The 25,472-nt window shown below is 37.3% G+C and overlaps 1 protein-coding gene across 8 annotated transcripts in view; it reads right to left on the reverse strand.

Annotated features, from left to right (window-relative positions):
- Nucleotides 1-25,472, reverse strand: part of LOC144444559 (twitchin-like) — a 94,941-nt gene that overhangs the window by 34,611 nt on the left and 34,858 nt on the right. For 6 of the 8 annotated variants that reach the window (XM_078134017.1, XM_078134018.1, XM_078134014.1 and 3 more), the window contains 25 exons: nucleotides 24,893-25,062; nucleotides 24,531-24,621; nucleotides 23,772-23,821; nucleotides 22,344-22,460; nucleotides 20,729-20,881; nucleotides 20,131-20,231; nucleotides 19,415-19,550; nucleotides 18,836-18,881; nucleotides 17,740-17,818; nucleotides 16,529-16,802; nucleotides 12,233-12,505; nucleotides 11,381-11,659; nucleotides 9,776-10,048; nucleotides 8,769-9,158; nucleotides 6,716-7,000; nucleotides 6,074-6,373; nucleotides 5,186-5,488; nucleotides 4,733-5,035; nucleotides 4,286-4,570; nucleotides 3,672-3,980; nucleotides 3,086-3,388; nucleotides 2,426-2,707; nucleotides 1,756-2,061; nucleotides 1,124-1,426; nucleotides 28-312 (listed from right to left, as the gene is read on the reverse strand). In XM_078134017.1, the coding sequence (XP_077990143.1) occupies nucleotides 28-312; nucleotides 1,124-1,426; nucleotides 1,756-2,061; nucleotides 2,426-2,707; nucleotides 3,086-3,388; nucleotides 3,672-3,980; nucleotides 4,286-4,570; nucleotides 4,733-5,035; nucleotides 5,186-5,488; nucleotides 6,074-6,373; nucleotides 6,716-7,000; nucleotides 8,769-9,158; nucleotides 9,776-10,048; nucleotides 11,381-11,659; nucleotides 12,233-12,505; nucleotides 16,529-16,802; nucleotides 17,740-17,818; nucleotides 18,836-18,881; nucleotides 19,415-19,550; nucleotides 20,131-20,231; nucleotides 20,729-20,881; nucleotides 22,344-22,460; nucleotides 23,772-23,821; nucleotides 24,531-24,621; nucleotides 24,893-25,062 (5,696 nt within the window). The remainder of the gene's footprint in view (nucleotides 1-27; nucleotides 313-1,123; nucleotides 1,427-1,755; nucleotides 2,062-2,425; nucleotides 2,708-3,085; nucleotides 3,389-3,671; nucleotides 3,981-4,285; nucleotides 4,571-4,732; nucleotides 5,036-5,185; nucleotides 5,489-6,073; nucleotides 6,374-6,715; nucleotides 7,001-8,768; nucleotides 9,159-9,775; nucleotides 10,049-11,380; nucleotides 11,660-12,232; nucleotides 12,506-16,528; nucleotides 16,803-17,739; nucleotides 17,819-18,835; nucleotides 18,882-19,414; nucleotides 19,551-20,130; nucleotides 20,232-20,728; nucleotides 20,882-22,343; nucleotides 22,461-23,771; nucleotides 23,822-24,530; nucleotides 24,622-24,892; nucleotides 25,063-25,472) is intronic. The other 2 variants (XM_078134015.1, XM_078134019.1) reach the window with 2 other exon arrangements.

Raw genomic sequence — 25,472 nt, forward strand, 5'->3', positions numbered from 1 at the left:
CTATTTTCAATGCATAATGTCACTCACCTAGTACAATAACTTTGAAATCTGCAGTAGCTATACCTCTGTCATTTTCTAATTGCAGTTTGTATGTTCCTGTATCTCCTCTTTCGGCTGTTGTTGTTGTCAGAAGTGCTTTGTCTTCAGGGTTGTCCAATGTTGTCCTACCTGCCTGTGTGACTGGTTTATTATCCTTGAACCAAGTAACTGTAGGTGGTGGACTTCCAATGATTGGTGCATCGATTTTGAGGGTTTCCCCAGCACGTACTTTAATCTCACGAGCGTAGGGGTCAACATTTATTTTGGGTTTTTCTGTAATGTGTGAAAGGTTCAACAATATGTTAGATGTTGGAATGAGCACTGCATTCACGATGCAGATTAGAATAAAATGACATTTAGGTAATGCACGTTCCATGCGCTCAACTCAGTTAAAGTTGTGAGAGCCAATGCTCATGGTGGTCGTCAACTCTTATATGTGATAGGAGAATATCTGGCGAAAACACAGTATTGGTCAGATATATGAAGAATGTGAAAATTGTAAATTGAGACATGGGAGACTAATCGTAGGTTGAAGGGAATGATATACTTCAGTCTTAATCAAGATGAAAGCATTGGGATCCCTGCATTATCACTCTAACTATTGTCATGTGTCTCAAGCGAGGTATGACAACAACCTATAGTATGTAGAACCCTGGGGGTATTCTCACCTATTGAGTATACGTATATGTGCTGCCCTTTAGGGTAGGGTTTTTCGCTCTTTGGTCTAACATGGGTACTGTCTTTTGAGAGCTAATGAGTCTAAAATAGGGCTCACATTTCACAATTGTTTATTTTGTTAGGTCTAAAATGGGGTCCTGGAAGGATTTAATAAATTCGCCACGATTTTCCCGGGGGGGGGGGGGGTACCACTGGCCAGGTCTGGTAGGGGTGTGTGGCCAATGCTGTCAACCCCATTTTAGACCAATTTTGACCCAAAACCAATACCCCGTTTTAGACCTACCAGATCTTCTTTTGATTTGAGAAGAAATTTTCAGTTAACGTTGCCTCCCTTATACACACACTGTCATTAGCGTTTTATCATTAGGACGCCAACTAGATTCAACTAGATCTCCACGTGACTTACCAAATTGTGGTTTTGCAATTTGAGCATTAGATTGTGGACTTGGTTCACTGAGGCCAGCCTTATTTTCCGCCATCACTCGGAATTGATACTCTTTGCCTTCAATCAAGTTTGGTACTGTAAATTTATTACCAATGACTGGAGTCTTGCTACATTTTGTCCATCTGTTTGACTTGGTATCTTTCTTTTCAACCACATACCCTTGAATAGGGGCACCACCATCACTCTTAGGTTGTGCCCATTGCAATGTCATCTCATTGCGATCATAAGCAAGGATTTCTGGTTTACCAGGAGCGTCAGAACAGTCTGAAACAAAAACAGCCGTATCTGATGTGAGAAGACGGTGGTTATCTGAAAACACACACACACACACACACACACACACACACACAAACACAAACAAACAAACACACATGTGTATGTCATAGATATTACAGAAGATTGCTTATATTGATATGTATTGATATATTGATATATTGATATGAGAGGAGGGTAGTTATTCAAAGTATTGTGATGAAGTTCAACGTCTGTGTGATTTAGCCTTGGCAATAAAATACGACGCCTGAGAAACATTTAGAATTGGGGTCTTTGAATATATATGCAATTGGACAGCCTTTTAGTTCGGCTGTACTTACCGTATGGATTTTTGGCCAGCACAGGTTGTTCGGTTACCAAAGGTTCACTTAACCCGCCATGCTCGTTTTCGGCTCTTACACGGAATTCATACTTTTTGCCTTCTTTCAGTTTTCCAACATTACATTTTGTGTCTTGTACAAAGCTACTCACAGGTGACCAGGTATTGGAATCAGTGTCACGTTTTTCAACCACATATGCCGAAATAGGCGTACCACCGTCATCCTTAGGTGGTTTCCATGACAATGCAGCTGATTCGGCTGTTACATCAGATACTTCTAGTGGGCCCTCTGGTGCCGTTGGATTATCTACAGTTGATTAAATGTCAATACATAACTAAATAACTACATTTCTTCATTCAAACCATAGATTTGGTGCCATTTTAAGACGATGGTTATTCATTTTTCTTGCCTATGGATACAATTTTGTTTGTGATTGACCATTAATTTCTGTTTTTAATAAGCTTGAGCAAAACTTGTTCTTGATGTATTAGCATTTTCTGGGAAATAACTCACGTTCATTCTTTGTTAAACTTAACAGAATGAACGCGAGTTATTTGACAATATCAAAACCTCTATGAAGACAGGTAAAAATGGTATATTACTAGCATACACCAGTCAGTAATAACCAAACAAAGAATTAAGCACAAAGAAAGTCAAATTGTTAACTGACCTAACACATTGACCTTGCACTTGGCACTTGTTGTTCCTTGGTCATTGGTAAGAACCAATTCATATTCCCCACTATCACCTCTCTCAGCTTTCTGAGTAGCCAGTTTAGCCTGGGTTTCATTGCTCTTTTCTTGGACTCTGTCTGATGGCGTCACTGGTTCACCATTCTTCTTCCACGTGACAGTAGGTGGAGGTGCGCCATCAATTGGAACTTCGAATGCAAAGTTCTGTCCTGCTTTGACTTTGATGTCCTTTAGCGCATTTGGATTCAGAGTTGGTTTGGCTGAGAGGAGAATGAGAGTACGCAAATAAAGTCAATGAAAAATACAATTTACTTGCGATGTAGTATGTAGTTGATTCTCCACAAACACCAACGTTCTTTTTGTCTGTGGTGGGGTTGTCTCAGTTACGCTGAAACCTGCATCAATGACTAACTAGGTACCTCATACGTAACATTGAGCTTTTCCTGATTCTTTTAGGCATATGATATGTTACTTTAAGTTAAGTATCATGTAAATAATGATCGTTATCAGAAAGGGTGGTAGTTCCGTCCTCGTCAATCACAGCCTCTATTTATTGCAACACTGAAATACATCGCATCAATGTCTTCTTTCATACTACGCTTGAATGTTATTAGCCAATTGCAAGATTGGTAACTTACCGAATTTGGGTTTGACTTTTTGAGTCTTGGAGACTTCACTTGGGTTGCCCTTCCCTGCTTTATTGATAGCACTGACACGGAATTCGTAGTCTCTTCCTTCGATAAGATCTTTAACTTTACATTTATTATCTTTTACAGGTTTATCAAAGCATGGTACCCAGCGGTTGCCAGCCTTGTCTCGCTTCTCAACCACGTACCCTTCGATTGGCGCGCCACCATCTTTCTCTGGTGGTGCCCATTCCAGATCTATGAAATCATTGTCGAAATCAGTAATTTCTGGTTTACCGGGTTCGTCAGGTTCATCTGCAAGAGATGGAATTTGGCCGAGTAAGTATCTCTCGGGTAAGGTAGATATTATACTGGACTGTGCCCCATTGGTGTCTTGACTAAAGTGTTAAATAACAACAAAATGCCACCAGCCATAACACCAACAATACACAGAGGAGGTTTGTGAATAGTAATTATCACGAATCCCTTCTAACACTAGCATTAGCTTCATGTGAACTGTAATATATTGACTTCAAATATGCATGTCTGCATGTTACAAAGCATTGATAAATAATTGCTTTGAGAAAGTTGCACATACCATACGGATTCTTTGCCAGGATAGGTTTGGTTGTCTGGAGAGGTTCACTGAGACCTTCATTGTTCTCGGCTCTAACTCTGAAGTCATATTTGGCTCCAGGTGTCAATCTCTTGACATCCAATGAGGTCTTATCAGGAGAGACGTTATCGTCTACTGGAACCCACGTTCCTCGTTTCTCATCACGTTTTTCAACAGCATAGTTGAGAAGTTTTGTACCACCATCATCCTTTGGAGGCTTCCAATGAAGTTTGCAAGAATCGGCATAGACATCAGATACCTCAAGTGGACCCTCGGGTGATGTGGGTTTGTCTAGCAAAACGAAAAATATGACAAAGTTGAGAATTTCAGAGAATATAAAGCGATTGAAGTATTGCCAGAGTTACCATCACCTGATTTCACTTTTATATGATTGATACCGTATTCTTGTGACATCTTCACCAGGTTAGGCTATCTCTGAAGTTCAATTCGTGTTCCCAGCAATCGGCCAATCCATTTGTTACATATATATAAACGTTGGACTAGTTCACGAATGTATTCAAAAGTAGTCCTTTGCCAAAAACTTCAAAAATCTTCATTTAGTGAGGGACATACGTATGACAGTTATCTATCCTTACCCAAGACATTGACATCGACCTTGGCCTTCTCTTCACCAGAGTCATTAGTCACAACAAGTTCATAAACCCCAGTATCACCTCTTTCTGCTGATCTGTTGGTAAGTGATGAATTCGTAGGTGTTTTGTCAACCTTCACCATGTCTGTTGGTTTGACCTCCTCACCATCTTTTAGCCATGTTGCTTCAGGAGCGGGACTGCCACTGAAGGGGGCTTCCAGTTTAAGTACTTGCCCAGCTTTCACGGTAATCTCTTTTGGTAACTTAGATAGATCGATCTTGGGAGCAACTGTCGACAATCAAAATGGTATAAAATTAGTAAATATCGGTTGCTTTCACAATAAACCCTTGCAAGAAATCCCCAAATGGCAGAAAACATGTAAGTGCAGTATATGATTTCAAAGACTTAAAAGTTGAATACGTCTGACAGGATTTTTCCTTTAAAACGTACCTTTAGGATCTTTAGCAACAATAGGTGCTGTTGCCTTACTTGGTTCACTAAGACCAGCTTCATTTTCGGCCATAACACGGAACTCATAAGGTTTTTCCTCCTCAAGACCATCAACTTTGAAATTCTCTTCTTTCACTGGAGTCCTATTACATTTATCCCATTTCTCTTTACCTACTTCACGTTTCTCAACCACATAGCCAGATATTGGACTACCACCATCATCCTCCGGCTTAGCCCATGATAGTTTAGCTGATTCTTTCGTGACATCACCAACTTTGAGGTCACCAGGTGCTTCAGCAGGGTCTGCAAATTAAATAAGTGAAATAAATAGTCATTTTAATTAAGGTGTGAAGGTCCATGTTATATTAAACAAATCACTTGTACCAAAACACATAATTTCCTTACTGCTTTTAGTGTAATGTTCTTATCCACATTAATATAAAAAGGGCTTACCTATTGGTTCACGTGCTAAAGCTGCCTGCGATGGCTTACTTGGTTCACTCTCCCCAGCAGCGTTTTCAGCAATAACTCTGAATTCATAATTCAGGCCTTCTAGAAGATTGGGCACCTTAGCTTCTGTTCCTTTTATTGGTTCTTTGAGAGCCTTGGCCCACCGAGGACTTCCCTTTTCCCTCTTTTCAACAACGTATCCTTTGATTGGACTACCACCATCAGATTTTGGTGCAGCCCATTTCAGCATCATATGATCTTTGTGTGCATCTACAACCTCTGGTTGGCCTGGAGCATCAGGTTCATCTGTGGTATTGTTTGCATAGGTAATTTGTAATACGATCATCACACACAAGTAAAAACGATATAATTAGTATGACAGTGGTGATTCTAAGAGCCTTTTGGATAGCAGTAAATGGTACCTATAAGACGTCACTAGTTCTTAGATAGAATAATTGATTTCCCGCCATTTACTGTGAAACCGTTTACTACACAAGACCAGGACAAGATAAATATGTGTAGCATTCGAAAAGAAAACAGATTTAATCCAAATCACTGAATTGAAAATGTTATTTAAAGTTTCTGTTGTATGGTCATTTACAATAAAATGTCTGCCCTTTCGCCACAATTGGGTGGGATCACAAAACATCTCAACGAATCATGTGATACATGTCCCAGTGTTCGTTTGCATTATGTTTTGATGAAATCAGAATGTCACAAGATCGCTCTGAAACCATGGACACTTAGAAGAAAGATGCATGAGTGCGAGGATGGAAGAAACCTGTTGGACCGTTGCTTTTTGTGGCTATTAGATATTTTTACTAGCTGATATACCTTGTCTTAGTATAAATTTGCATGTGCTGTAAAAAGTACTAATTTAATGTAACTTACCAAATGGATCCTTAGCCTTCACTGGTTTCTCAATCTGCTTGGGTTCACTCAGGCCAATTTCATTCTTAGCACTAACACGAATCAAATAATCTTTTCCTTCAACAAGTTTAGGTACGGTGAATTCAGGACCAGGTACGTTCTCCTCCACAGTCAACCAAGTGTCTTTTTTTGCATCACGTTTCTCAATTGTGTAACTCTTGATAGGTGCACCGCCATCATCCTCTGGTGGTTCCCACTTGATAGATGCCGAATTTTTAGTTGCGGCAGTAACTGTCACACTCTTGGGTGCACCAGGCACATCTGTCCAGAGAGGAAATGATACCAGGTTTCTATTATAGCAAATATTCTAGTTACAATTACGAACTTGTAAGTGCATTGTATATCGTGTGCATAGATGTATAGTTTGTTTCAGTACATAAATGTATTTTTGAAGACTTCAAAGACAACATGTACTTCATGCAAGGTGTGTATACTAACCAATTTAGACGCCATGATTGACTGATTGATTATGGATAGGCTGGCTGATGACTGACTGACTGACTGACTGCCTGACTGACTGACTTAATCAGTAAGACTGACTGACCAATTGACCTATCGATTGTTCAATCGCCGATTGATTAATTTATTGATTATACTACATACCCATAACACTGATCTTTATATCAGCAACGTCAGAACCCTTAGGATTGGTAACTTCAAGCTGATAATCCCCTGTATCATCTTTCTCGCATTCAGGAATAACCAGAACAGCTTTATCGGGTGTATTCTCGATCCTAACAAGCTTTGATGGTACGATGGGTTTGCCATTTTTCAACCATCTGATTGTTGGTGGTGGTTTTCCACTGACTGGCACTTCCAATCTGATTGGCTCTTTCTTCCTGGCCTTCACATGTCTCAAATTGATAGGGAAATGTAGTTTTGGAGGTTCTAGAAACAAAATGAACATTTGAAGTTAGTTTTTGCCTTGTAATACTGCATGCATAAACCGCAGCCAACACTGAAATATCATTTGTCGATACATATTAATCACATGGTCTTGACTACAATAACAGGTAACAAATTAAATCGCTAATCTTGTATATCTGTGCTGTCGATCTGGCTGTTTCATTGAAATAAACTAACTAAGTAATCAAATAACTAACTAAGCCAATGGTGCCCTTTGACCTTGCTACAAACATGTATTTCAGAGAGAAAGGCTAGCATAGACATATAAGGTACTAGGTGAACAGTCACATATCCTAACATGTGCTAATTTAGTCAAACAGTGGTAGGTATCTCGAAGTGTTGAGTAAAAGCTACCGTATTGAAACTGCTTTCGGTACATTTACCTTAACTGTACTCTTGACTTCTACTTCCGTACCAGCTAATATACTTTTTAAAGGTTAAACTTGTTTCGCACCTGAGAGTATATTCAATATTCGTACAAATCTACGAGGTAAGTTCAAAACCTCTCCACTGACTTGGTAAGAAAATGAAACGAATATGTAGGCCTCATCAACAAAACAGATAACAACCCTCAGTTACAATACACAAACAGCACAGCTAACCTTAATCTGCGCATTCATTTGTGAATTTTGATCTAGGGTACAACTAATGCATATAGTGGCGACACTTGTAAATTGTGATAATTTCTGTACGTTTTCTGAATGATAGCGTTGCTTTGACGACACCATGCACTCATTGCTACTAGATAAACATGGCATACATACATACATTGCATACATTACCTGGCCTAATATGATTGTATGCATGCATCATGTGACAGGCACGTGTCTACTTCTAAGGACTCACTACGGCAAGTATATTGATCCATAAACGTTATATTACAAGTCTATCTCTAACTTGAATATACCTTGGGCATTCAAGCAGTGCTGGCGCCAAGGCCAAATCAAGCAAATAATATGGTCAAATGATAATTTCTGTGTACAGATTCCAATTAATTTCTAGATGCAAGTCAACCACAGGAAACCAAGTCTGTGCCAAACAATATTTTTTTTTCTGGAACATGGCATATTATTCTTACAACTACTGAATGTTCCAGAAAAAACTGTTACAGCACTTTCCTGCCTTACTCTGGTTTGCCATTTCCTTGTCCGTATCTAGCTCCACCCCTTCAATCAACCACTTTTAAATAAAGTCAACCTAATCTAGATATCAGTCGTTCTGAACCACTTGATCCTATGATATGCTCTTTGAAAATAATCAGTTAACAACTTCATATCCTTGTAACAATAGGACAAGTTTTACTTGTCTTCGATCCCATCAACACTATCATGTAATACACACCCAAAGGTATATCTTCTTTCACTTGTCATTCTCCCTAGTATGTTGATTTAATAATTATTTGTTTTATCTTTGACTCCATCACAGTGTGAAGTTCAAGAGTTTGGCAAAAGTGTAGGTTTTGACAGACACGTTTTACAAAAGTGGTTATGAGTTGAAAAAAGGTTTCTATTACACAATATAGCTATAGTGCAGTAAAGACGTGGAGCCAGTACGCAATTTGGGTGTATTTAGCAGGGTGTTGAACGTTTCATATAGATAACATTATGTGCCTTTACAGTGGCTGAGATATCTTAGTTGTTGAACCTGAGATGGTGGTGATTATATATGTCATTGTCCTTACATGACTTGAGTGGCTGACGGTGCAATTATCAAGATGCACTGTGCTTAATCTTTGGTACAGTTTTTTTACCATCTGAAACTTTATCAACTGTTGGACTTTTGTCGTCAAATGGTTGTGCCTTTCCAACAGGCTTCCTTGAAGCAAACATATCCAGATCCCTATCCCTTCTATTGACGTCATCTATTGGCATGTCTGCGATAGGGATGCCAACGCCTGCAGCTGGGACGTCCTTCCTGATTGGCATGTATGTCCCTTCTTCGTCAATATATTCTGGCTTAGTCGGAACTTTTCCCTTTGGTGCTTTGCCTGCAACTCTGTGGCCTTCACCTCCCGGTCGGGATGGAAGGCTTTCTACGCCATCATCTCGTTTGTCAGTTACATGCTCTTCTTGTACTTCAGGAAATCTCTGTCGCTCAGATTTGGATGGTATTTCTTCCTTTAATATAATTTCTTTCTGAACTGTTTGACGCGGTTCAGTACAATAACAAGTTAGCAAATCAAATAATCTTATGAACTGCTGTAACGTTAGGCATTCTCATGTACATTTTGATGAATACATGAAAACAAAATATGGTTACTCAGAAACAACATGAACTTGAACATTTTGTGGGTTAGTTATATTACATAAATAATCATAATTAGTATGACAGCAAGAAAACGAAAGACTTAATACGCTGAGAGCTAAGACCATTATAGAAAAAGACAAGACACTATTGTTTTGGTTATTGTATTACCATGTCATGATTTGACACAATTTTAAGGAATAGTTACCAATGGATGGTATCACAATATATTTTCATTATCCTACGAATGTTATCCCGATATGGAACCTACAAATTCACAGTATACAAATCTTAGCTAGTGATACTGTGTAAGTTCAAAAGTAGTCTGCCTTTCAATTGCATACAGAAGCAATACTCACATATAGATACGGCACTCGAGCTTACTGAATTTTGGCATGGCCTGAACCACTGCAGAGCTGTCTCATTTGTTTGATTATTCAGGAACACTTGAAACAATTTTAAGAATAACTGTATTCCTATTTTCCAACTCTCTGAATGCTTAAATGCCTTTACCTTCAATTCTAAGAGCTGCCTTAGATAACTTTCCACCGGCCGCACAAGTGTACTCCCCTTTGTCTCCGGGAGTCACTGGCTTTATACGTAGAATTCGTAGTTTTCCCTGTTTGATAGTTTTAAACCTTTCACCATGTTCAATGGGTTTTCCATCTTTTAGCCACTGTACATCGGCAGTTGGATCGTTCACTTCAGCTATAAATTCAGCCTCTTCACCAGCTGCTGCACCAACATCTTTTAATGGTCTTTCAAATTCAAGTGGAGGTTTAAGCTCTATACGTTGGAGAATGGGATGAGGGAAGTAAAGTGTGAAAAAGAAAACAAGTAAGGCGAGGTAGGGTAAATAATGGTGAAGCAAGGCAAGGCAAGATCGGTTCAGGTGAGGTGAGGTGAGGTGAGGTGATGTGATGTGAAATAAGGTAAGGTAGGGGGTAGGGTAGGATAAGGTCAGGTTATCGGATCAGGTCAGGTCAGGTAAAGTAAGTTAAGGTAAAGCGAGGTGAGCTAAAGTGAGGTAAGGCACAGGTAAGACAAGTCAACGGTTCATGTAAGGTGAGGTGATTTAAAGTCTGGTATTTGTGGTAAGGTTAGGTATGGTAAGGTAAAGTACACGTATATGTAATGTACAAGTAAGATAAAGTGGGGGAAGGTACAGGTAAGGTCAGGCAATACTAGGATATGTATATGGCCAGGGAGTGGTAAGGCAGTGTACAGGTAAGGCGAAGTGAGGTCGGGTCAGTTCAGGTCAGGTCCGGTAAGATGTGGTTATTACAGGTAAGAAAGAACACTTAGACTACTATACATTGAATACATGATTGACATTGATGTTCAACTTACTGCAGCACAATGACATTGGTTAAATATATAAGACAATGGAAGTATACACACTGGAATAAAAGGAACTCTTAAGATATATAGGAGAAAATGAATAGATGATGAAATGTGGAATAATACAAGACTCAAAACCACTTTGTCTTGTTATGGCCCCTTAAGTAAGGTTACCATTACTTCTTGAACAACATTTACAAGGATCATGCATTGAAAATCTCAAAATACTCATTTAGTCCGTCGATTCGCGTTTACTGAGTGTGCTTATGATAAAACGGTTATCAAAATTCAAGCCGTATCGACCAGTGAATCGATATATTCGAAAGCTCCACATGTCATACCATACTTGGATAAAGTATACCAGAGCATGACACGGAATTTATGAGGCTAATAATCATATTGTTGTCTTCAGCATTACATTGGTATAATCTAATATTTCGATGGTTGTAAGGAAAGTGCACAGAATAGGACAATTGAACAGTAACAGTAAACCAGAATAAAGACAATAACTGTATACAGGAAATAACATCAATACATTGCCATTATCTCTATTTAATAAGTTCAATATGAGAATAGTCTTCGAAAACAAAATTGTTCTTTGTTTTTAATTGTCAAATTGACAAATTCATATGTATGTATGTATGTATGTATGTATGTATGTATGTATGTATGTATGTATGTATGTATGTATGTATGTATGCACGGATGGATGGATGGATGGATGTATCGTCGCTTACACTGACTATCTTTTGAAAGAATGAAAGAACATTATATTACCTTCAACCATGAGTTCGCAGTAACAAGATTTATCATCACGGCCTTGTACTTTGACTTCATATTCACCCTCATCATCCAATGTGGTGTCCTCGATAATTAATTTATGCACAATACCCTCGTGTTTGATTATAACTCTGTTATTTGGTCTGACAGGCTCTCCGTCTCTGAACCATAATAGCTTAGCTTCTGGTAAACTCAGCTCACAATGTAAAACTGTTCTGTCCTTTTCAGTTACTTCTTGACTCTTGAGTTTCTTGACAAACTCAGGTATTGGTTTTTCTAGTCAAGTTCAAAATAATTGTTTTTGAATTATCAACAAATTCTATAAACGAGAGCTGTATAGGTAATACATGTGGTAATCTTATAATAACAACAATGTTTTGATGCAAGAGAAAGAACTTAATATATCAATGTCGTGAACGGTTGTAATTATTACTAATCCAAATCCTAATGACAAAATACGAGGTCAAACTGTAGATAGACAACTCACAAAATACGCTGTCCTTTCATTTATATCGTATTACTCCGTATTACCAACAAAGCCGCTTACAGCAGCGCATCTCAACGATACCTGTCGTATAGCTATGTTCATGTTTAAACATTAAACTTCCCCTAAGGATGATACTAGTATATCCCAATTTGAGGTTTGACCAGTGAACTCAATATATGCATTCACGATCACAACTTAGTTTCGAAGTTCGCTTGCTGAGCTTGTGCGACATTGTGAGCTCGCCCCTAGTGGTTAGGGAGGTGTAAGGCCGACTATCGACGTTACCATAAGGTATTATCCAAGGCTGGGGGGGGGGGGTCATGTCACCCCAATATCGTTCCAGCATTAAGATGAATACAAACCTTTGACGAAGAGGGCAGCAGTGTCTTCAGCGTCACCTACTATGATCCGTAAGTCACCCTCGTCCGCAGGTACAGTATTTTTAATGTATAATTCATGTTTACTTCCAATAGCCTTGATTTCATACTTATTGTCATTTTTGATCTCCTTCCCATTCTTGTACCACGACACGGGTAGCTTGGAGCTGGAAATGATGCATCCGAATTTCGCTGTCTCGCCTTCCATGACTTCGGATGATTTGAGTCTGGATCTAAACTCTGCCCTAGGTTTGGCAGCTATGAAAATAAATAGCAAAACAAGACAAAATATTAAAATCGTTAAAGTTGAGGTGCTTAGCAAATGAGGACTGCGCAGGTCAGATAACAAAGTTGTTGAGCGCTATATTTCATCCATACTTCACATAATGCAAACCCAGTTACTGATGCCGACTTACTGTGTTATTAACTTGTTTTAACAATTGTATGAATATCTCAGTATCAATCTCATATATATCCAATCCCTGTCATATCACATGTACTGTTTTGTTTAATTTATCTAAAATTAGTATAAAATATTGCTAAGATCACTTCGAAAGATGAACTACGTCAACTTATCAGAACTGACGTCTGCTAATACACTATGGAAAAAATATAGTTGAAAAAAATGAACGTGTTTATATACCTGTACCATCTCGTTAGGCCTAAAAAAAATGTTTGGTCCCGGTTACCCGACCCCACGTAGGTTTTTCACGCAAACTCTAAGTTTTTTTTTATTCCAGAAAAAAATAATTAAATCGCGAAAACTCAGGGTGTGTGAAGTCTCGCAAGAAATAGTTGATGCGGAAACTGACATCAACTTGAAAAGACAATATAAAACTATTCTTCCAATCTGTAATGGTTGTACATCTGATGAGAAGAAACCAATAACACAGAGACCATATGGAAAACAACGGAAAACATAATTGCCTGAACTAGACGCTCACATATGAAAAAATAAAATAAAAAATCTGCCTTCCCCACCTATACTAAAAGTGAGAGTAATTCGGAACATCACAATTTTTTTGTTAGGCCTCAAGTTGATAAGGCATAATAAAAAAATTGTGTGGTTCCGATTACTCTCAATTTAAGAGTAGGTGGGGTAGGTAGATTTTTATTATTTTACTTTATTTTTTATTTTCTGTGTGAGTGTCTAGTTAAGTTCAGGTTTTCCATTGTTTTCCAAATGGTGTCTGTGTAATTTATTTCTTCCTATCAGATGTACATCCATTACAGAATGGAAGAACAGTTTTATATTGTCTTTTTAAGTTGATGTCACTTTCAATATCCACTGGTCGGCAGTGAAAAATTAGGTGGGGTTGGGTACGGGTAACCGGAACCAAACAATTTTTTTAGGACTAAATTACAAAACATTTTTGATAAAGTCTACGGAATGTCTCCTTTTTTTCTTTTTTGTGCTCCTCTTTTTTGCTGATTTTTTTTTACCATACATCTATGTTTCCAAAACGTAACTGTTGATTGCCTCATATTTGAAATTGAGTTAAATCTTAACACCCTCTATACTATCTCTATACTATACTACAACGGTGTTCAACCAACTGTATATCTGAGTCTGTCTCAAGCTGTGCTAAAACTACGTACTAGCAGCAAGTTTCTCTATTGATCACAGTGTAATCTTTCACTCCCTGCTTTTTAATTCAAATAAATTGTTAATAAGACCAAGTCTGGCTAGTCTCTACACAGATAATATGACACACATACACTCACTCACATCACTCAGACGGTAAACAAACAACTCCAACATTTGATGTTAAATGAACAACTACAACACAATACAGCACTGCAACTTTGTTTATTATACCAGATTAGATATCCCATAGTGTCCCTATCCTGAAGAATCTAGTACTTCAAAACTCCATTAGTGAAATGTACAATAATTAAACATCAAGGAGTGAAAGATTACACTGTGATCAATAGGGAAACTTGCTGCTAGGAGGTAGTTTTAGCACAGCTTGAGACAGGCTAAGAGATACAGTTGGTCGAACATTGTTGTATCTTGTATTCACGCAATGGGGTGGGGGCTTGATGCCGTGTTTCGACACGCAATGTGTTCCTCGTGTCACGTGAATGTTGGTCCAGCCAGTGTGTTCATTTATTCTGTGACGTGACTTCCTGTCTAATCCAGGCAATGTGTTCTTAGTGACTTGATAACCAGGCAGTGTGTTCAAAAAAGTGATACGGTGTTGTTCTAGTCTACCTCTAAATCGTGACGTCTATACATATGTCATCATCAGGATACATTCATGTGCAAAATATTGTCCGTAACGACCCTAGAGCGCAATACATATACTCGGAGCACATTGTGTATTCCATTTAGCTACTGGATGACTACTATAATTATTTCATCCTGTGTGTGTCCTAACAAGAAATGAAATTGCCTGCAATAAGTAACATAGAGAAAGTTTGAACTGTTGCAGGAAAAAAATGAATGTAAAATTGACTATCTTTAATGTCCCGTCGTCGTATTCAAGGTTAGATGTAAATTTGATTTTCCCCATACATGCTTTACACCCAACATTGACTTAACGTAGCATGCATCTTGGGGACGAATTTAACCTGAAAATTTCTCCAAACTTTGCCATACCCAAGCTTGCCCCTGTCCCTTCGAAATAACAAAACAATTTTGAAGTTCACAGTCTTGTTTTCGAGAAAATCGTTAATCTTTTATTTCCCATTAGGTTAGTACAATATCTGGCGGCCATGTTGGGTCCTAAAACAGCTTAATTTTGATATTTCGACCTCTAGCTCATTAGGTTAGTACAATATCTGGCGGCCATGTTGGGTCCTAAAACAGCTTAATTTTGATATTTCGACCTCTAGCCCATAATTTTGTATAGTGACCCCTTTCTATTTTTTAAATTAATTTTGATAATGGGTTGCAGTTTTATTGAACAAAGTAAGTGAAACAGTTTAAAGAGTTTATTTACAAGGCACAATTCATGTTAATTATGTTACATTTCCATGTACACCTGTATATCAATCTTCTCCACTGTACTACACATGAATTAAACCATTCATCTTTCCCAGATTGTACGTCTGGCAATGAACTAACTAAGTTATGATTCCTATAGACGAGTTATATCAGGGATATGTTTGATAATGTCATATTATCAAGTGTCCTATACCTGCCATTGAACCATCATCTTTCCCAGCCCCTTTACCTCTGGAATTTAACTGACGCATATATATATATATATTTCCCATATATACCTGATTTCTGGAATATTGAGATAACTTGGTTCACCAAATGTCGATAATAGTAGCGCGGTTGTACGGAAAGATTTACAATTGATAACATTTCTTATAATATAAACCCCAAGTGGTGATATAATAAGGGTAGGGATGGAAGAGGAAAAGGGCTTATTTTACAGGGACAGATTTTTGAATGGCATCGGGTAGATAGGAATACACAATAAAATGTTAAAACTTATGAATTAACTACATTGGTGTCTTTAAGGGGACAATCCGTCTAATACAAATGATCATAACTCTTGCATATTCCATTATATATAGTGCAAACAAAATATCACTACAAACATGCAAATGAAAAGTGATTTTTTTGCGGTGTGATGGAGACTCGAGATTTTACGACCACACTGCAAACATCAATACACCATATTTTCCTACCATGACTGTCACCACTTTTTCCAGTTCCTTCGCTTATTGTTAGTTCTTCAGCTATGAGATCATAAAATGGGCATACATTAACCACGTTAAGATATCACAAAATGGGCATACATTAACCACTTTAAGATATCCGCTTATGGTTATCGCTTGTTGATATTTGTTGACCGTTTGTGACACAATTAAAACGTAATGGTGTCGTGTGTTCTTGAACTGTATAATTTGTGTACGTTTTAGTGCATTAGACATATACTATTCAATAACAATAAAGGCGGGTGTTTATAATTAATTCACATTATTACTATCAATGTTCTCATGAAAATGCAATTGGACACAGACTACTTGAAACGTTAACATATAAACACAGCACTGAATCAAACAAAACAACGAACAAAGCGGCCTAAAATAATCAAACAAACAAACAAACAAACAAACAAACAAACAAACAAACAAACAAACAAACAAACAAACAATATACAACAGAACTTTCAAGCACACAACTATAAACGATTTCATATATGGGTAGTTTTATCGCTTCCACTTCCTGTATGTCTAACTAGATCGTGGTATAAATGAATTATGGTATTAATTTCAAATATTTGGTATTAAAATATGCATAGTACAAATCGAAGTACTTACGTTCTATTGTTACCGTTGCCATGGAGCTTGCAAGAATAGGATCACCAAATGTGACAGTGTACTCTGCCGTGTCCTCAGGCTTGATATCAATGATACACAGTTCCACCTCGTCCCCTTTCTTAAACATTTTATATTTGTCCCCAGTCTCTATTGGCTTCCCGTCCTTCAACCAGGCGTAGTTTACACCTTCATATCTACAACCAACGCTAATTCGTGCCCGTCCAATACTTTCATTGATGGTCATGTTTTGCAGCGGGAAAGTAATTTCTGCAAACTAAACAGTTTAGGGAGCCTTCAGTAATTACAAGTGGAATGGTAGGGAGAACGCAGGCCCGTTCTGTGGCGTACAGTATGACCCTCTCCGATTCCATTTATTAAAAAGTGGCCCTCCCTCAATGTTTTTTCTCTGAAACATGACCCTCCCTCCGGTTCAAATATTTCAAAACTTGGTTTAAATGCCGTCAGACATGAACATGAACACAAGTCCCCAGTCATCGGTGCCACCACAAGGATGATTTTGAAGGCATTTGTTGAATCCCACTACTATCGACAGAGTGAATGTCCGTGGATACACTGTATTATTCCCGTGTTTTGATCTAATTGGCAGAGATTAAAGCCAGATCTAGAACACCCTGAGACTACTAACACTGTCAGGAATGAGGGGAGACCCATTCCATCATATTTCATCAATATCTTACAGCCCTATTCCATTTCACCAGTGTGAGACCTACCCCACTCCTCACACAACTAATAATTGATTCACTGCATGGCTGTAAGCAGCGATTTGACTTATATTTTCTGATAATATGTTATATTGGTATTAGTAGTGGGGTGTTGCAGCAGTGGAATGTTGAACGGGTAGCTGTGGTGGGATGCCAAAATCATAAAATGATGCACAATCAGATAATACTATGAGTCAAAGTAAAATATGACCCTCCCCTACTTCCTTCTTCCTAAAGTATGACCCTACCCTGAGAATCGATTTGTAAAATATGACACCCTTACATGATAGTAGCTTTACGATCAGCGTTTTTAGTCCAAATGATAAGTGGTAACTATCATTAATGTTGTGATTTGAAATTCGTCAAAGCTTGAACGTGTATCTATCCGGTGGAAAACTGGATAAACAAGAGCATTCCCTTTTCGTTTGATGACAGTTGTAGCCAAATTGTTGCAACACCGAGTCTTAACACAAATACTGAAATTATTACCTTCTTTTTCTCCTGTTCAATGTGCTTCAATTTTCCCCAGTCAGGTAGTTCATCCTTGGACGATCTCCTCTTGTGATCCCTTTAATCATGAGCAGCCATACGATATTATATTTGTATGGAAATATTGTTTATTAAAACACTATCTCGCCACTGGATGGTATACTGTATGGTATGCATGCATGTGTGCATGTATGTATGTATGTATGTATGTATGTATGTATGTATGTATGTATGTATGTATGTATGTATGTATGTATGTATGTATGTATGTATGTATGTATGTATTGTATGTATGTATGTATGTATGTATGTATGTATGTATGTATGTATGTATGTATGTATGTATGTATGTATGTATTGTATGTATGTATGTATGTATGTATGTATGTATGTATGTATGTATGTATGTATGTATGTATGGCGTGTAATGTATGGCCTTAACATACCACTGTATGGCAAATCCTCTTTAACATGCTATCTCACCTCTGTATGGTATATGGGCCTTATACACGCTATCTCACTTCTGTATATTACATGGGCCTTAACACGCTATCTCACCTCTGTATGGTATATTGGCCTTAACACGCTATCTCACTTCTGTATATTACATGGGTCTTAACACGCTATCTCCCCACTGTATGGTATATGTGCCTTAACACGCTATCTCACATCTGTATGGTATATGGGCCTTAACACACTATCTTACCACTGTATGGTATATGTGCCTTAACACGCTATCTCACCAGTGTATGGTATGTTGGCCTTAACATGCTATCTCACCTCTGTATGGTATATGGGCCTTAACACGCTATCTCACCAGTGCATGGTATGTTGGCCTTAACACGCTATCTCACCTCTGTATGGTATATGGGCCTTAACATGCTATCTCACCTCTGTATGGTATATTGGCCTTAACATGCTATCTCACCACTGTATGGTATATGTGTAAGCTAATATATATCCAAGAAGTCTGAAATGGGGGATATGACATATCTTAACATTGTTTCATAAGTTGAGATGTGCACATTGACAATTACATACAAACGACATCCAATTAGCTCTTCTCAATGGTTCAATGATCACTTGAATGACATACCTATGTTTCAGCAATTTCCTGAAGTCCATTTCATCTTTAGCCAATTCTGAAATGAAATAAGTAATGGGATAAAAATGATTATGGTCAGAAAATGTAAATGTAACAGTCTGATTACAGTAAAACTTGTCATAATTATAATAATATACCTGTTATAATTCGTGGTACTTGGCGTATAAATGGCGAATTATTCCAATGCAATCTTCATTGAATGAATTAAGCTATACGCGGGATAATAGCAATATCTCACACCCATTAGGTCAAGTTATGTTACTTTAATGTACACAATTTGCATCTGAACCAAAATAAGATGTAAATGTCACAGATTGCCTGGAAATTCGCTTCAAATGAGAAATCTGTGAATGTATTAGACCAATGTTTTAATGGTACAATTACATTATTGTTGTTGTTGTTGTTGTTGTTGTTGTTGTTGTTGTTGGTTTGTTTGTTTGTTGTTGTTTATGTTGTTTTTGTTGTTGTACAAGTATACATATAGTTAAATTATAGATTTTGATGCACATGACAGTATGAGCAATGCTTGATGAACATTACATGGCCAACATACTAATCATGGGTACAAACCTTCCACCATGAGAGAGAAGCCACATTTATCCATACCATTCTTGTTCTCAATTTTACAAATGTATTTTCCTGTGTCTCTGGGTTCACATTTTCTGATTTCCAAGATATGAACGCCTGCAGCTTCATTGTAAAATACCTGGTGAAATACATAACATGTGAATATAATTAGAATTTATATCTACAGAACACTTTCATTTTAATATTTGATTACAGTGCAATGGGGTGATCAAACCAACTTTAGAACTGTTCATCCTGGCCCTGACCAGTACATCAAACAAGTCTAGTAGTCCTTCAGGCAGAATCGAAGTTCCTCAGTTTTTAATGGCAATGTTTTAACCATACCATTGGTAACAGAATAAAAATACATGAACCTGCGTTAGTTACCTTTAACTATACTCTCTTTAGAGCTGGTAATCACTATACGTAGAACACAGTATTCTATTGTTACGGTCTCCTCCTTTCTTAATCTTTTTAGGTGCCCATACAACTAGTCATCGCTAAATATTTGTGGTCCGAAAAGCACAGATGTCCTCATAGGGGGGACCATTGGGTTACCCATGTGTTCGTCGTTTATCAAACACTGTTTTTGAAATCGGTTAGGTTTCTATTGCGAAGTAGAACTTCTAATGTTTTCCCTCCAGAATTTTAAGACCATATACATATTTAACCAGGCATTTTGACTAAAAGTCATGGCAAAGCAAGATACATTAACCTACCATGTTTCTGCCGCCATCTCGGATTACCCGGGCCCCTTTCATCCAAGACAGTTTAGGTTCAGGATCGCCGGCTACTTCTGCTTCGAATTTCACTGGTTCACCTATAACAAATAACAAAGTGGTTTTCAACTTATCTCAACATAGAAAATTAACAACTGGGGTAGTTAATCTTTGACCTTAACTTACAAAAACCAAGATAAGTGACTACTCTACTTTGACATTATTGAACAGAAAACTAACATGACGTATATTGCTGACATTTGACCTTATACTCAGAAATCATAACATATTTCATAATAACAACCATCACAGCAATGTGTTAGATGACATATAAAAGGTTCATGGTTTGCTGGTGGTGATCCTGAAAAAGATATTTTCATAATCGTCGCTTAACTCACAAGTTTATACCAATCCAAGCTGGAATTGACAAACTACACAGACTGTCATCTACTTCAAAACTAAATCAACCAATGAAGACTTTTCGATAACAATCAATTTGTAACTTTACAAGCTGGTACCTATCCAAATTAATAAAATGAGCAAGTCACACTTACAACGACCTTTTGCTTTTGAAAAGTGGGAAGCAAATTCTACCTACCCTCTTGGACTTTCTGTTTCACAGGAGTTTCCAAAAAGTAAGGTTTTCCAGCTATTTCATCCTTTGTCGTTGGTTGAATGGGGGGCGGTTGCTTTACCCTCCTGCCAGCATAACCAACTACTTGTGTTTCTTGCTGATCTTTTCGCAAGAATCCTTTGTAAAATTAAATATGGGGAGAAAATATATATATACTGAAAGGTTAACACATGTCTTATATGATCGTTATGCTACCAAGGTTACCATACCACCTGTTGTATAACTTGTTCGACTCCATTGTGAACCTAGGTAACCCTATGGTTTCATAACATATCAAGTAGGAACTGGATTCTTACCTATGGATACTACCATCAAATGTAGAAACCAGGTACTTTCTTTTGAAAGAATGAAGGAACCTGGTACTTTCTTATGGATACCACCATCAAATGTCACATTTTGTAAGAAACCTCTCAAATAAGTATTGTTAACTGAGTTTGATTGGTGCTTGTTTAGTTGATATTATAAAGAGATTGCTGAATTAATTAAGTCGCAAAAGGCGTATGTTTAAATCGTTCATTGTTATAATACCAGTCTCGATACACTCTTTCTATTAAAGTGGCACAGCCTGTAACTGAAGTTTCATTTTCAACTACAATTGGTGTACAGAATGCACAATATACAATACAAATGTACTGATAATACAAATTTACTGATAATACTTCTTCAAAAGCAAACGTGGGTCGGCGACGGATGATAAACGTTTGTATGCATAAAGAGGATAGTTAACAGAGAAACGTTTTTGAATTTATTGGCACCGAATAAATTATGTCATAACGCCATTTTGATGTCATATTTGATGAGAGCTTTACCAATAATAAAACACGAGAGTAGTTGAAAGAATACAATAATGTTTAAATATTAAACAACAATCATAAAACATATGATACAGTTACAGACTGCCACTTTAACAAGAAATGTCGTAAAACAATTAAATAATCAATATATTACTGTCATGTATGTAAATGATAAAGGTTAAATGAGATAATACAAATATGAATAACAAATATATAATCGATAAAATACAAAATAAATCAAAATCTGTCATGTTAATCGGTGCACTAGTGCAGCAAACTCGGTTATTCGGATTTGTATACATGTTTTTAGAGGGTACGGGAATTGGTATTAAACATGGTTGGGGTGCCGTGTGTCAATCATCCAATTACCGGTTGTTACCATGGTGTTATTGTCAATCAACATTCTTGATTGGTGAGAACGGGTGTCACGTGGTGGACATGGGTGGTCTTACCAAGACAAGACAATATTGCAACATTGTCAGTTCTCAACGGGAAACCCGTATGACTCAAGTCACAACGTGGACAGTGTGGGCAGGAAGGAGATGTGTGTTCCCTTAATGATATCTAGTACATGCGACCATCCAATCAACACAACATGCCATGACAACTTGATGGTGAAATATTCCAACTTCAAGAATAGGTGGAGGTGATCAACCAATAAGGAAATAGCAAGAGATAAGGTGAATAGGATAGAAGGAGCGGTGAAATGGGCAAATTTATCTTTTACGCTTGTCAAAAGCTTTTTATCTGCATGACATGCGCATTCCAAATGCCTTTGGAGTCACCTTTCCGTTTGGATCTGAGACCTCTTAACCCAGCTTGAATCTTTGCTGCGGCCTTATTCACGTCCTCCATGCTAGCGTTATCTGCGATGACATCTCTTAGAGCTTGATCTTCAATACCTTAAATATGACGCGTACCATTGGTACGATAACCATGAATAGCACATATTGTAACTCACATAACAAATACACAGTACAAATGGCTGAGCAATCATTATAGTTGTTAGATAACACAATAACATGGAATTGTCAACCAATTTATATTAGTATGCTGGTTTCACAAAATACGTTAGATTTGTCTTCTGCCATCTCAATCGTGCTACGAAATCACAAAACAAGCAAATCATAAATACAAACTAATAAAAGCCTTGAAGAACTACTGTGAGTCAACAACCACAAACTTGTAGCAATATATAAATGGCATGCAAATGAAGAGAAGAATAGGTAAGGAGAACAGTATTCACGGCTATTGGCATTTGTCCCGTTCGTTGAAGGAAGAACCGCGATCAGATGTCGCTAAGATAATATTTAAGAGATACCTTGAGAGAGCAAAGTTTGGCACCGGTCTTTGATCAGCTACAAACACAGAAGGTAATAATTATATATCATAGATACCAATAACAATATGGAAATGAAGTCCTGAGAGATCAAAGACAAGAAGCAAATTCCAGGAATAGTATGAGTGTTCATTTATAAACTCGATACACCCGCTATGTACCTAGGACCCGTTTCTACACTTATCAAGGGTAACCCTGTACGTCCAGGTGTTGTACTGTGCTGTTTGATTAATACTTTAAAACATTACTGTAAGCAGAATCCAAGATATATATGTAATGCTAATTTTAAAGTTGGATGCGTACCTAATTTGTCAGTTTCAGAGGGCCCCAGGGAAGATTGGCCTCGGCCAATTTGGCTATCCTCTTCAAATAAAGTTGATTGATTGATTGATTGGGTGAGTGATTGATTGATTGGTTGTTACACTTCATTATAAATTACTGTTGAATAATTGTACTGTCTACGTCATCAATTTGTAACAAGGGAAATTAATTTATATTGAAAAAGAAAACATTGCTATATTTATGATAATATCGATTGTAATATTGTACAGCTACTTTTGTTTTCTTCAATTGGACTACAGATGAGTTTATTATGGGACGTGATGTGATTGGCGGTGGTCGTTCTCCTTACCTACTCTGACAGCCAGCGAGTCACGACGGTCTCTTCTATAAACAGGTGGCTCTATATCAAAATCGTCATCTTCTTCGTCAATATCATCAGTCTCGTTTTTGTCTTTTGTTTCTTGTTCCTTTTGTTCCAAGAAGGCTTGTAGTAACATGCTCATACCATTGTTTAGTAGCATAGGCTCTTCATTAGACAATGTGTTTAGTACAATTGATTCATGAACCTGTTGTTGGGGTTCTGTGTTCTCACCTTTCAGGGGATCGGGTTTCTTTCCTGGTGGAGCACTTTCTGCTTGTTTACTGTTGAAATGGGTAAATAATAACATGATCGTAGGAAAGTTAATCACAGACATTCATATCATGTTTATTGTCGTCCCTTCTCTTACTGCTTGCGATTGGCCATGAATAATGGGCATAGTTATTAATGTGAGCACCAACACGATTTAAAAACTAGACCAAAGTATACAAAACTCGCTAACATCCTTGTGAACTAGCTTTGCATTGATTTGGCATTTGATACTAAGGAGTATTGTATCTAGTAGGCCATGTCATTCCTATTAAAGACAAAGGTAATGGCTTTGCACGTATTTACAAGAAATATGTAGTGTTCACTGGGCTCTGTTTGATGCGACTAAGCAGAAACCGATAAGAAACTGAACATCCCCCTCTTTAATAAATACAGTTAAGATATTTTGTCTACAAGAAATTAACTAACGTGCTACCATGCAGACATTAAAACATTGTCTGTGTGTAGTTGTAATACATGTAAATGATTTATTTCATTTAGACTAAATGTAGCACGAATTTGAAATCTTTCTATCTTTAAGTATAGCATATGTTCTTATCGGTTTCTGTGTGGTTGTATCAAACAGGGCCATTGAACACTAACATGAAACGGGTTGTATTTGATGACTAGCAAAACAATGAGAATATGATTATATGATTTCTCGCGCATGTGATTAATGGTAAAAGTGCCATTGATGAGATATAATTAAATCATATTTCATACGTTTTTGTTTTTCCGATGGTTTCTTCTACAGGTTGTGGTTTCTTTGCTGGTGGTGCAACCTTCTTAGGTGTTGGTTTCTTTGGGGGAGGCTCTAGAAGGGAAAAGTTAATTTAGCACAAAATTGCTATACATTCAACAATTAACATCCGACTGTACAGGGAGCTTCTTGTAGAATTACAATGCATAACACATTCTATTAATTGTTTGGGTTGGTAATTCAAGGAAACAAAATTACTATATTGTTGCACATTGAAACATTACAGCAGCTAAGTTATACAACACATTTTCGTGAAGTTATTCTTGTCATCTACACATAAAATTATGCAATGTAACAGTTGTTATTGATTTGTTGATTGACATACCTTTTACTTCTAGATGGGTTTTTATTGTTGCTTCTCCGGCCGTATTAACAGCTTTGCAAGAATAATCTCCAGTATCATCGGGAAAAAATACTTCCACTATATTCAAAGTACAGACATCTTTCTGTCGTTTTATTTCAAAGTCTATAGAAGGTTTAATTATCGTACCATCTCTGTGTATATTAAACGGAAACCAATTGTCAATAACAAAGTAAATACAACCTAATATATATATATAGTTGTCTGATGATCGCACTATGTGTGAAACTCCGAGTTACAACCAAGAAAGAGTTCCAGAACTATCAATAATATATATATATATATATATATATATATATATATATATATATATATATATATATATATATATATATTTGTGTGTGTGTATCTGTGTCTGTATCTGTCTGTCTGTCTGTCTGTCTGTCTGTCTGTCTGTCTGTCTGTATGTATGTATGTATGTATGTATGTATGTATGTATGTATGTATGTATGTATGTATGTATGTATGTATGTCTGTGCCGTTGATGGGGAATCCAAGTCATACACAAATAACTGGTAGATGAATTATGCTAAAATGTAAAAAT

This window comes from Glandiceps talaboti, chromosome 13 (genome assembly GCF_964340395.1).
Source record: "Glandiceps talaboti chromosome 13, keGlaTala1.1, whole genome shotgun sequence".
Lineage (NCBI taxonomy): Eukaryota > Metazoa > Hemichordata > Enteropneusta > Spengelidae > Glandiceps > Glandiceps talaboti.